The following is a 13,895-nucleotide window of genomic DNA, read 5'->3' on the forward strand; positions in this document are numbered from 1 at the left end:
TGCAGAGCCACAGGCAACAGTGCAAAGCCGCAGGCAATGGTGCAGAGTCACAGGCAACAGTGCAGAGCTGCAGGCAATGGTGCAGAGTCACAGGCAACGGTGCAGAGCCACAGGCAATGGTGCAGAGCCGCAGGCAACAGTGCAGAGCCGCAGGCAACGGTGCAGAGCCGCAGGCAACAGTGTCTTGCACTGCACTGGGGGGAGAAGGATGCAGGGGCAGGGGGAGGGAACCCGAGAGATTGAAACAGGAGTATTTTTTTAAAAGCTTAAAGCCACTCTGGGCTATGATGTGAAATCCTGCCTTCAAAAAAGGCAATAGAAAAATATCACAGAAAAAGAAACAAGGCAGGACAAACACACAGAAAAGCAAATGAACATAAAAGTATTCTGGTTGATAATTTTGAGATCATAATTTTAATGAAATGTTTTCGCAAATCAAAATGATGAGAAATCATTTCTTAGGACTGATGGGAGTGGACAACAAAGCACTTCTGAGACACAACAGTCTGTCCAGGATTTGGAGGAGTTGTGGGCCTGCCCACTGGAGCTGCAGGAACTAGCCTATGGGACATGGGGTAAGGGCCAGGGGTTCACAGCAGCCCTGCGCTGGAAGACATCTAAATACTAATAAAGATGCCTTCAATAAATTACAGTCCTATATTATACAACACTTGGACACAGCCACTGTTCTAAAGAATGAGGTAGGTAATGCATATATGTAAAAATGCTCTGAGATAATCATTGATCAACTATCAAAGCACACAGGATACAAGCTACAGGCGATTTGCTGCTCAACGGATCCACATATGTCTCTGTTGTTTTGGAGACTGGACAAGCCAGTGTATCTACGGTGTATCTATGGTTTGGAGATTCTGGGGACCTGTCTGTTCCTCTCAAGAGAAAGAGCTAGCCCACTTACATTAGACGCATAATCAAAATTAAACAATGTTTGATCCCTTAAGAATAAGAATCACATCACCGAAGCTAATCTTCTCTTAGTGTCTCCTCTAATTCTCCAGAGCGCCTGCCTGAAGTCAAGAAGCCTGTGGACGTTCTGTCCTGCAGTGTGAGCGATGTCTCCTCTGCATGGTGTCCTCTCTCTTGGGTTACATTCCACAATGGGAGGACAGCTTTGCAGGGAGAGGCTGCTGCTTTCTGTCAACCACACATAGTCCTCACTGGCCACAGAGGAAGATGGAGGGCCAAGCTGTTCCATGTCTCCCACTATTCACATGAAGGAATGTGGCTGATCAGCTCAGCTGGCCTATGGTGCTGCTCTGACTGCACTGGCCCCAGAGTTATGGCAGCTTCATCCCCTTTATCCAAGAAAGCACTGGTCTCTCTGGGCTGCTTCTCGGAGCAGATATCTGGGCAATCTGGGTGCTGCCTCCTGTGTTTACTCTTCTGCCTCCTCTTGTATGCCTGATATGCTGGGAGTAAAAACAAACAACATGAAAATCACCTTAGCAGACAGCACAACTGAGGAACACTGCACATCCATCCATACTCCAGGGAGATCCATGTGTGGAAACAGGGAAACGGAAGGAGAAGATAAATCTGTAGAATGAATACATGTGGTGTAGCAAAATGGATCGTTCTATCTAGAGTTAGGATTCGTTTATCAGCTCTCTACGAGCTTATTCACTCAGTCAGTCAACAAACCCTTGCGAGGTGATTACTGCGTATCGGGTACTTGCCTGAGTGCTAGGATGAAGCTGCAAAGTGGTAGGATGTTTCTTTAAACCTTTGGGTCTCAGAGCCAGCAGTTTGTTCTAATAGAACAGTTTCCCGTATCCCCTGGGAAACCCCCGGGTCCAAGTGTTTCTCACCTCAGGGGCTACACCAATAGCATATAATAATCAGTATGTGTGGTAGTTTGTATGAGAATGGGCCCCATAGGCTCATGTATTGGAATACTTAGTAGCCAGTGTAAAGTTGTTTACAGGCATTGTACAAGGTTTAGGAGCCTTGCTGGAGGCAGTGCTTCACAGGAGCCACAGTTAGGGTTTTATAGCATGGTCCCACTTCCTGTGCTCTCTCTGCTTCCTGTCCAAAGGTGAAATGTGAGCAGCCTACCTAAGCAAGTATAGAATAGCATGTGTGAGTGCAAGCATAAAAATATCTGCGCCTGCCTCCTGCTGCCAAGCCTTCCTCACCATTAGGAATGCTCTCTCTGTCTCTGTCTCTGTCTCTGTCTCTGTCTCTGTCTCTGTCTCTGTCTGTCTCTCTCTGTCTCTGTCTCTCTCTGTCTGTCTCTCTCTCTGTCTCTCTCTGTCTGTCTCTCTCTCTGTCTGTCTCTGTCTGTCTCTTTCTCTCTGTATGTGTGTGTCTGTCTGTCTGTCTGGAACCATAAAACAAAATATGGTCTTTCTTCTATAAGTTGCTTTTGAGCACTGTATTTCATCACAGCAACAGAAAAATACACAGTGTATATTCAATTTTATAAGTAACCACTAACCTTACTCAGAGTATATTCCAAGGCCAAAGTTAATAAGTGCATGCGTACATGTGCATATACACACCGTCTTGCAGTTTCCCTTCCATACATAAGGATTTACCCCCAATAGTGAAGACAGGAGAGTAACATGTTTGGGATATATACATGCATAAAATCTCACTGTGTGAAGATTCTGTATATGTGTTATGTTTTGTATTTGAAAAATACTTCACAGCCACTCAGCTCAGGTTCTAGTGTCTGTGGCACAGAAGTAACTGAGCATTTGGGAAAGCCAAGCTCAAGGCTCTGAGAAAGACAGGACCTGAAAGCTCTCGTGATGGTTTGATGCGGTGAAGTGTTTCTGTCTATAAGATCTTACCCAGGGCTGGAGAGAAGTCTCAGTGGGTAAGAGCACTAACTGCTCTTCCAGAGGTTTCCAGCAACCACATGGTAGCTCACAAACATCTGTAAAAGGATCTGATGCCCTCTTCTGGTGTGTCTGAAGACAACTACAATGTATTCATATAGATAAAATACATACATTAAAAAAAAAAAAGAAGATCTCACCCAAATGGCTTTTAAAGAATTTTCTGTGAAATATCCACAGCATGGAAGAACCCTGGCTTTATACATTATGGTCCCCAAAAGTATCAGGCTAAAAATATATCATAAGAGCAGGACCCAAAAAGCTGGCTTGAAACTATTAATAAATCAGTTACTGGTATGCAGAGGGAATTCATGCACCTGCGACAATGAGCAGCCCGTGCAGCACTTGGAAGAGTCCATAGGCCAATGCAAAGTTTAACAGCTGGCCCAGGTACTTGGCAGAGAAGGACAGCTGCAGCATGGCGATGCACAGCTGGATGTTTTGAGCTCCAGTCTCTATGGAAATCGTCCTGCACCTGGTGGTGAAAAGATTCAAGAGTTACAAAGTAGCAAAAGGAACCATGCTTGAGCATTCCCTTTGAATAAGGACAAGTACAGGCTCAGGCAACGAAAAGGATGTGTTCCTTGACAGTAGTGGGGTCCTCATGTGTGTTTGAAAAGGAAGCCCTGTAGAATAAGACCTCAAGAACCCTGACCAAGAGCTCAGGGTAGAAGGACAACACACACACCAGAAAACAATGTGCACCGATAATCAGGCCCAGAAGATGCTACAGAAACTCAGCTGATCGACAAAAGTGACTCCAGAAAGCTTTGTAGAGGCTGAAGCTACAGAATGGAAGAGCTCATACACATCAGAGAAAGCAGAAGAAAAGTTGCAGGCACATTGTGAGCGTGGCTTCCTGAGGAGGCGCTTCTTGTCCTGGAAGCCAGTCTGAATGCTGAGGACTGCAGGAGACAAGAATGGGAAACTGAGTCAGCATCTGGAAACTGAACAAACTAAAAAGCACCAAAAACTCTAAATGGAAAAAAAATATCAGAAAAAGTTGCTTTTGGTGAAGAGTTCAATAATGCATTTCTCTCATTTCTACAGGCTACAGGTGTTTTTTTTTTTTTGAATTGCAGAAAATGGAACAAATCTTACTTTAAGACGGAAAAAAAATGAGAGAAAAGGGAAGTAAAAGCAGGAGCATGGAGGGTGGGTCAGACAACTCCATTTGTCTCCGATTTATAAGGCACTCGCAGCCGGCATACTTGAAATGAAGTGAAAGGTTAAAAGTGCTTTGTTCAGCTGGAGCTGAGATTCCATGTGGAGGCCACAGGGTGTGCAATGTGAGGGTAGGAAATTTTTGAGTGGCAAGTTCTGTGCCACATTGTACATCTCTTACTGTCACGCAAAGTACACGTCCCTCAGATGTCCTAGCTCAACATCATAATGCAACAAAGTCGCAGCTCACCTGGACCAGTCACAAAGCAAATGTTATTATCTCTGGCCTCATCTTTGTCTGGCTATGAGATAAGGCCAGACAGCTGACAACACTTTGTCATAAGAGTTCTTCCTAGCCCGGCAGTGGTGGCGCACGCCTTTAATCCCAGCACTTGGGAGGCAGAGGCAGGCAGATTTCTGAGTTCGAGACCAGCCTGGTCTACAGAGTAAGTTCCAGGACAGCCAGGACTACACAGAGAAACCCTGTCTCGAAAAAACAAAAACAAAAAAAAAAAAAAAAAAAAGAGTTCTTCCTTCCTCTGCAGACCCAGCCATCAACCTCCATCATTCAGCAGCCCAGGTTCAAATCCAAATTCTGCCACTTTCTAGCTCTAGGAACTTGGTTGTGTTCCTAACCCTCCCAGAAGGGCTTGCTTCTGGTGGAGTAACCATAGCTACCTGTCAGGTTACAACAAGAAGAAAGCAGGACAAACGGGTTCCCGCCTCACCCAGTGCTTGTGAAATGCTCAGAGTTCCCAGATGGAATGGGAACAGCTTAAGACCGACCTAACCCTTCCCAGCCCAGCAACTTTCCTGTAATCCCTCTCCTGATCTAAAAATAAATCTACTTACTGAAAAATGGAAAACATTCCCAGGAAACATGAAAGAATTGAAATCGTCCTTAATTTCCCTACTCAAAATTGCAATTTCTTCCAATATTTTTCCATATTCTTGTTGTCTTTTTTTCTTCCCCACAAAATAGAAATTAAAAATTTTAAACAAGTTTGGCTCTGGAGTGTTGCCCCGGTGTCATTGAGATTTTACAGGCATGCTTCATAAATAAACATATCCCTATTGTTAGATATTTAAATCATTTCCATTTTTACTTTTATAATGGGCACTTCAATTAGCATCTTATATCAACAATCACGTGTATGCTTGATAGAGCTAGCTCTAGAACTGATTACTGCAGAGTGTGGTGACACACATCTTTAATCCCATCACTCAAAGGCTGAGGCAGGTGGGCAGAGTTCAAGGCCACCAGAGCTACATAGCAAGACCCTGTTCTCAACCAAAGTCAAAGTACTGAATTACTAACCACAAACAGGCATAAGGCTGCGGATGCAGCACACACCGCCCTTTGGAAAGCACCTGCTGGCGGTCAGCACTCCTCATTAGTAGATGGTTGCATCATCATGTCATGGCTTGCATGCCAACATGAGCTCTTACCATCTTTAATATTTTACAATGTTTATCAGTATATTTCCTAATCCAAATAATAATATTTAAGACAAATTCCTAATAAGTATTATCCACAAATAGTAATTCCTTAAAAATCTGGCATAATCAACAAGGATTTGATCTCTTTAAAATTTACCCAAGCCCTACAATGATCTCTATACTGAGTGAAACAAGTTCACTCCTCCTATTTGGGTTCCCACACCACCCTTCTCGGGCCCTGGCTCACCTTTACTATTCAGAGACCAGCAAGACATACCAAACCCTAATCCTAACTTTCTAAATTACAACTCTGTGATGGCTAGTTTTATGTCAACCTAAGACAAGCCAGAGTTGTTTGAAGGGACTTAGTTGAGGAAACTTCAATTAAGAAGCTGCCTCCAAAAAATCTGGCTCTAGGCAAGCCTGTGGGGCTGACAGGGGAGGGCCCGGCCCATTGTGGGTCCTGGTTCTAAAAGAAAGCAAGCTGAGCAAGTCAGTAAGCAGCATGCCTCCATGGCCTCTGCATCAGCTGCAGCCTCAGGTTCCAGCCTTGAGTTCTTTTCCATCCTAACTCATTCAGATGATGAACAGCAGGGTGGGAATGTAAGCTGAACAAACCCTTTCCTCCCCAAGTTGCTTTTGATTCAAGATGTTTCATCATAGCGATAGTGGCTCTCACTAGGGCAAACCCCATCCATGTGGCTTTTGTCTGTGTAAAAGATGACCACATTGCTAGCGAAGCCTGCAGGCAGTGTGGCCAGTGCACCTGCCTCAGAAATGCTTATGGAGCTGGGTATGAGTCAAAGAGATAGACTTTGTGTCTCAGATACACAGGTCTGAAAATCTGAGCCCCAGACTTGCACATGTACATATACACACACACTCACATACACACATATAGGTACATGCACACACACACACACAGACATGCACGCGTGCATACACTCACACATGCTTGCACTATGTAGATGGGCACACGTGCACTCTCATACACATGCACACATATACACACACACACATACATGCACTCACACCCTCACACCTTATAGGTTATATGACCGTACCTTTGCCAAGATTGGTGGGTGAGGAGTGCCAGCAGGAAGCCCATGGCATGGCCGACCAAGGGAAAAATACAGCTGATGACCAGAAGAGTAACATCTGTGTTCCAGCCCTTTGCCAGGACCACGCCAGTAACTGCCACCGCCAGTAGGAGCATGCCACCCAGAACTGCCCCGACCTATACAGCAAAGCAACACGGTAAGTGCCTGCGAGCAACCTCAGGGATTGTCCCTCCATGATGCTGAGCTCAGCACAGGTGTAAAAAGTTTGAGCATCAGAAGTTGTAGAACTCAGAGGCTGTCACACCCAATTTCCTGTTAAAGTTGCCTTATTTCTCTTGTGCACAATAAGTGTGTTCCACAAAGCCAAGGGAATTCCTGAACTCAGATAAAGTGGATGCTGTCTGTATCCTGTATAATACCCAGGCTATGCTCTTGCTCTGCAGGCATAGTAGATTGATAGCCAGGAGCAAATTAACAGATAGGTTATCCCTGATCAGGACAAGTGGATAATGGTACAAAAAAATACACAGATTTAAGACATGTAAATAATAAATGGGAAATAATAGAAATAATGAAAGGTTCCTGGCTAGCGGGCATTGTTACAGTCTAGTTTCCTCTCTCTTGCTGTGATGAAACACCTTAGCTAAAAGCAACGTAGAGGAGAAACGAATTTGTTTGGCTTACATTTCCAGGTCTCTGTCCATTACCGAAAGAAAGTCAGGGCGAGAACTGGAGGCAGGAATTACAGAGAAATGCTGCTGGCTGACTTGGTCTCAGCTTCGAGCTTAGCTAGCTTTATGTTTTTAAAAATAAATATTATGCCAGGCGGTGGTGGTGCATGCCTTTAATCCCAGCACTTGGGAGGCAGAGACAGGTGGATTTCTGAGTTCGAGGCCAGTCTCGTCTACAGTGTGACTTCTAGGACATCCAGGGCTACACAGAGAAACCCTGTCTTGAAAAACCAAAATAAATAAATACATAAATAAATAAATAAATAAATAAATAAATAAATAAATAAATAAATAGTATGTGTATATATTGCATATATTATATAATATGATCTTTCATGGGAAGATGTTGAAGACTTTCAGGTACTTTTTGCTAATCTTATTTTTATTTATTGAGAATTTCGGCCGAGCAGTGGCGGTGCACGCCTTTAATCCCAGCACTTGGGAGGCAGAGGCAGGTGGATTTCTGAGTTCGAGGCCAGCCTGGTCTACAGAGTGAGTTCCAGGACAGCCAGGGCTGTCCCTGTCTTCAAGAGAAACCCTGTCTTGAAAAAAGAAAAAAAAGAGAGAGAGAGAGAGAGAATTTCGTACATGACTACAATGGCCCTTATCAAATCCCTCCCCATTACGTACAAGATTACAATGGGCCCTAATCAAATCCCTTCCCATTATGTACATGGCTACAATGACCCTAATCAAATCCCTCCCCATTTCCTCCTCTTCCGTTCTCCTTTGTCTACCACTCTTCCCACCCAATTTCACATGTTCTCTTTTCTTAAACTCACAGGGTCCAATTACAGCTGCCAGTGTGTAGATAGAGATAGGGCCATTTGTTGGAGCATAGGCAACCCCTCAGGAACTGGATCCCTAAATTTTCTTCTCCTAGCTTAGCTAGCTTTCTTATAAAGTCCAGGACCATGTGCCTAGGGATGGTGCCACCCACAGTGGTCTGGGCCCTCCTTCATCCATCAACAAGACTAACCATTCCACAGGTATGCCCAAAGGCCAGTCTGGTCCAGAAAACTCCTCATTTGAGGCTTTCTTCTCAGCTAGCACTAGACTGTGTCAAGTTGGCAATTAGAGCTAATTAGGTGCTAAGGACAGTGACTTCAGAGATCTAGGTCTAGGAAGGACTCTCCTGACCTAAGGCTGAAATCAAAACTTGTTGGACCTTGTGTCCAATCATCACAGCGTTTACAGACAAGGTGACAGACAAGGTGAGGGACAGCTCACATTGTAAACAGGACAGTACAAGATCTCATCATACTAAGTACAGTGCTGCCTGATTTTAAATAAATGAGTTGCTTATTTCTGGAATTTTTCCATCTGATATGTTTTTCTACTGTCTGCCTCAGCTAGCAGAAACTAGAGAAAGCAAGACTGAATGGGAAGCTACTGTATCTAGGAAAATCACAGCTGCACAACAGTCAAGAGGCTGAACTGTAAGAAATTAGTAAGGTCAGTCAGAAATGATAAATCTTATTGTAGGATCAGCATATTTCCTTTTCAAGTAGAGAAGTAAACCAGAGGACTTGGCTTTCATAAATAAGGTGAAATTATAAAATATCCAGACCCTGACAATGCCTCCTTAGTCCATTTCTAATGCTGTCACAAAATACTCAACTGGGGGCGCTTTCTATAGAGTTCCTTCAGCTCGCACTGTAGAAGCCAGGAGCAAAACGGCGTGGCTCAGCAACGGCGTGGCTCAGCAACGGCGTGGCTCAGCAACAGCGTGGCTCAGCAACGGCATGGCTCAGCAACGGCGTGGCTCAGCACCGCTGAGGTCTCATGACGGCAGATGTTGTCACAGCACTGTGACCACAGGAGAGTGGTGAACTGTGTGTGTGGAAGAACTTGGGGACAGTGCCGGCCTCCACACTGCAAACCATCCTCACGAACTCAGCCCATCAGTCTCCATCCGCACCTTCCAGGAGGGATGCTGTCATGACCTGACTACACAGTAGCAGGTCCCACCTCTTACAGGAGCCAGAATCTCTAGCTCACACATTGGACCAAACCTGACATCTCAAAAGGGAAAATGACAGCAGCAGCTGACACCCCCACACACCAAAGGCCCCTTTCTGGTAACTCCTGTTCATGGCCTGTCTGTCCTGACAATTGACCTCACAGTCACCCTGTGAGCCACCAATCACATTCTACTCCTTAGACCCCTGTCTCTCTCTGCCAAGACAAAAACACGCTCATTTTCACTAGACAATCTGAGCTAACATTAAGAGGATAAGTGTTCTATCTCTTATTTTTGTTATTTAAAATCACAAGGCTGCAAGCTGTGGCATATACCTAGAATCCCAGAACTCAGGACATAAAGGCCAGAGGACTGCTCCAGGCCAGTCTGGCTCCCAGACAACCAATGCTACATGCAATTACCCATCTCTCTGTCTCTCTGTCTCTCTGTCTCTCTGTCTCTCTGTCTCTCTCTCTCTCTCTCTGTCTCTCTCTCTCTCTCCCTCCTTCCATCCCTCCCTCCATTCCTCTCTCCTTCCCTCCCTTACTCACTCACTCAAAAAAAAAAAAAGTCAATAAATCCAATGTCTGAGTTTAGATCACAGGATACTTAGAGCATTTTGGATCTTTGCAAGCTCTCATTGGTCTCTTGGGGACAGAAGACTGTGGAAAGATGACCTAGTTACAATATCAGTCTTTACTTGAAATGATCCAGACCCAAAGGAGATCCTGAAGTACTAAAGAAAATGGAAACAAGTTATTATTGTTTGAATAGGAAAGACTCCCTGCATGTTCCTGTCTTAAAGCATAGACAGCCAGTCGTTGCACTATTTTGAAAGGTGCTAAAACATTAAGGACATGAGGACTAGGTAAATGGGTCACTAGGGTGCAGGTCTCTGAGCGTGTTTTGTTTCTGGCCTTTGTCTGTTTTGACCAGCTCTCCTGTATTACACATCTTTGCCTCAATGGTGTTCTTCTGCCTTAACAGGCCCAGAACACATTGCTCAGTGAACACAGACTGAATGACGATATTGTAAGCCAACTTTCCCCCTTTTAAGTTGCTTAGGTCATGAATGCTGCCACAAGTATGCAAAAGTATCTAATGTATGAACAAGAAATGTATCATAGGGTAGAGGGTGGGTTTAAATACAGGGACATGTGGGCTCTGGCCTGGTGAGGAAATGAAGAACCCTACAAAACTCTCTCTGTCAGAATCTTCTATCAAAAGCAATGTCAAAGTTTGAAATCCTTCAGATGCATGTTAGTGGGAAAGTGTGTAAAACCCAAGGATAAGAGCTGATACATTGTATCAGGCCAGTACACTGGACTAACACATGGCTCTGATCTTAGTATCTTATGAAACTGATGTAGCAGGACCATGAGTTTGAGGCCAGCCTATACATACTGAGGCTCTACCTCAAAATAAATAAAAATACTAAAATAATGGTTAAACTGTAGGGTCTAGTTTATGTATATTATTTAATGTATTTTAATATAAATCCCAGAGAATTGCTGAAAGAATTTGTTTGCTTGGGGGAGGACAATAGGTTCTCATGTGGTCCAGACTGGGCTTGAATTTATTATGTAGCAGAGGCTCTGTGCCCCAAGTGCTGGGATTCGAAGCCTGTGCCACCATACTTGTTTCAAGGAAGTAGTTTTTAAACCTATTCTCTACAGATAACAAAACAGACATACAGAAAATGTATTTGGTTTCTCCACTAACACTGACAACAATTGCAAGTACACAGAAAGGCTAAAATAGGATATTCTTAATTGTCGTCATCATTGAATGCCCTTTTAAGAAAAATTCTCAATGACAAAGTACTTGAAAGTTTCCATGATCACACTGCCCTCTTGCTCTGTGAACATTTCCCACTGGGTGTGTTCTCCTTTTAAAGTGGCAGTGATAAGCCTGGGAAAGGAGGGGCTTTGTCCCATGAGTACAGTCCAGAAAGAGTAAAATGAAGTCTTTTAGTATGCAAGGCATCGGGCTTCCTACACAGCCTCCCCTGTCCTTTCTGGCTCTCTCTAGGCATTGCTCAACTAGGAAAGGGGCCAGTAGGGACAGAGTGAGCTTAGGTTGGACCAATCTATCAACCCCAAGCTGAAATGAACTGGTGCTTCTGCTGAACCTCCAAGGAACCCCAAACCTTCATTTCTTTATAAATGTAGAATAAGCTGAGACACTTTTCAGCATTGAAGAAACACAAACTTATGTCTTCTGGGGTGATTTTAACAGTCATCTGGCAAGGACAGGTAATTGTTTCTCAAGCAGATAAAAGACAACACTGTGAAGCAAGAGAAGGTGGGATGCCCTGGTTCCCACCATTCCATGGCCATCCCTCAGCGCTCTCAGGCTGATTTCATCCACAGGGTGTCATGAGATCAGCAGTTCTTGCTCTGTACACCAAGTCTAGTGGTGTGTTCCCGGGAGTGCTTCGAAGCCAGGCCCTTCATCCTGTTCTAAGACATTTCCCATGCTCCCACACACTGGGGCTCCATTGTGCTCACAGCAGGGAGGAGCCTCACCTTACAGGTGCTTGTGGGAAGCCTGGGGGAGGGGCGGGGCCAGGCATTCACAGCCCATGCCAGGCCCTAGTGTTTCCTTCTCTAGGAGGTGCCACAAGCCATGTGGGCCAGTAGGAGTGGCAGAGCTCCAGACAAAGGTCAGGAAGGGGTTGTACTGGGACAGCTCATTGGTTCTGTCTTTTAGTCTCTTCATCTGGTGATGTGGTGTGCATGGGAGGAGGTTCCTGACCTTGAGAATGACTGTTGCTTGCTTTGGCCACCTATAATTCACATAGATGCCGGAGGCCACAGGAACAACCAGGGACACAAGGGTAATTCCTAAAAAAGAAAGAGAATCCATCAGACAGTGTCCCCTCTTCCCCTAACGCCTCCTACATTCCCAGCAATCTCCATTTCCATTGTTAACAGATTTGAAAGACAATTTTTTGAAGAGTACATGCTATTAACACCTGGGCCACTGTTTCTCTCAGAAGCCTCCAACAAGGAATCACAGGAATTTTAGAGAAAGCAGATGTATAATAATTAGAAATAAGAATGGTCCCTCTAAGTCGATGAGAATTCCAGCCAGGGAGAGGACTCGTATGAACATGTGCCATGGCATGTGGGTACCTAGCTATTGTGAGACACAGTGTGTGAGCTCAATAAACCTTCTTCATAAATATCATGCCTTGGGCATTTCACTCTACCTACAAAAACCAGCACACAGGGACTAAGTCTGGATGTTAGAGGGGGATTCCTGAGTTCCAATTTCAGGTCTACACAGAATGATCTTCAGCAAATTACATGACCTCTCAAAGCATCAAAGTGTAAGAACTAGAGATAGAGACCAAGGGGGTTGACTTAGGTAATGCTAAAATCCACCCGAAGAGCTTTGTCAGTATCTGCCATCTGTACCATGGCCATTGCTGTTTCTGCTCAGTTACACAAGCCTTATACAAACCTATGCTCTGATACGGAATGGCGAGGTTCTGTGGAAGAGTCCAGGACTGGGTGTAGATGTAGAGGCAGAGTGGCATCATTCCCAGGGCGGCTAATGTAGAACAGGTTGTCATACTGATGCTGGAAGTAAAACGAAAGAGCTTGAAATGAAAGTCTGAGACCGAGAGCCTTGTTCTTACTTTAGTAATGCATTCTTGGGCCAGATGCAGTGGCACAGCCTTTAATCCCAGCACTGGATAGAAAGAGACAGGGGGATCTCTGTGAATTTAAGGCCAACCAGGTCTACATAGTAAGAACCTGTCTCATAAATAAATAAATAAATAAATAAATTAGAGGCTGGTGACATGGCTCAACAGGTAAGAGCAGCGATTGCTCTTCTGAAAGTCCTGAGTTCAAATCCCAACAACCACATGGTGGCTTACAACCACCCATAATGAGATCTGACTCCCTCTTCTGGTATGTCTGAAGATAGCTACAGTGTACTTATTTATAATAATAAATAAATCTTTGGGCCAGAGCTAGCAGAGACTGAGCAAGAGAGATCTACCAGAGCAAGAGGGTCAGACTGGAGTGAGCAGGGTTGACCAGGGTGAGCAGAGGTCCTAAAGTCAATTCCCAACATCCAGATGAAGGGTCACAACTATACAGCTAATGTGTAGTCATATATATAAGATAAATAAATAAATCTTTAAAAAAATAAAAATAAAAAATTAATTAATTAAGAATGTTATCTCGCCAGGCAATGGTGGCACACGCCTTTAGTCCCAGCACTTGGGAGGCAGAGGCAGGTGGATTTCTGAGTTCGAGGTCAACCTGGTCTACAGAGTGAGCTCCAGGACAGCCAGGGCTATACAGAGAAACCCTGTCTCAAAAAACAAAACAAAAAAAGAATGTAGTCGCCCACAACACCCAGAGGAAGCTCACTCCCAGGAGCTCTGACAAACCCAGGATCAGAGAGCAGACCTTGGGCACAAGCTCTGCAGCCAGTCCCACAACACCCAGAGGAAGCTCCACTCTCAGGTGCTCTGATACACCCAGGATCAGAGGTGAGCAGGAACCAACATCTATCCCAACACTGGGAGTAACTGGGACCAGTGGGACTAGGCACACAGGAACTCTGCCAGCCCAGTGACTCCTGTTCCTTCCAGTCTGTTTGGGTTAGTGTTCTGAGCAGACCTTGGGCACAAGCTCTGCAGCCAGTCCCA

At 44.7% G+C, this 13,895-nt stretch overlaps 1 protein-coding gene across 1 annotated transcript in view; it reads right to left on the reverse strand.

The window, feature by feature from the left end:
* Positions 1 to 385: 385 nt before the first annotated feature.
* The window catches only part of Slc10a6 (solute carrier family 10 member 6), a 27,878-nt gene continuing 14,368 nt past the window's right edge, over positions 386 to 13,895 (reverse strand). The window contains exons 2-6 of the mRNA XM_031337032.1: positions 12,692 to 12,810; positions 11,981 to 12,069; positions 6,533 to 6,705; positions 3,182 to 3,339; positions 386 to 1,430 (exon numbers count right to left, since the gene is read on the reverse strand). Of these exons, the coding sequence (XP_031192892.1) occupies positions 1,225 to 1,430; positions 3,182 to 3,339; positions 6,533 to 6,705; positions 11,981 to 12,069; positions 12,692 to 12,810 (745 nt within the window). The 3' untranslated portion in view covers positions 386 to 1,224. The remainder of the gene's footprint in view (positions 1,431 to 3,181; positions 3,340 to 6,532; positions 6,706 to 11,980; positions 12,070 to 12,691; positions 12,811 to 13,895) is intronic.

This window comes from Mastomys coucha, unplaced genomic scaffold (genome assembly GCF_008632895.1).
Source record: "Mastomys coucha isolate ucsf_1 unplaced genomic scaffold, UCSF_Mcou_1 pScaffold22, whole genome shotgun sequence".
NCBI classification, from domain to species: Eukaryota; Metazoa; Chordata; class Mammalia; order Rodentia; family Muridae; genus Mastomys; species Mastomys coucha.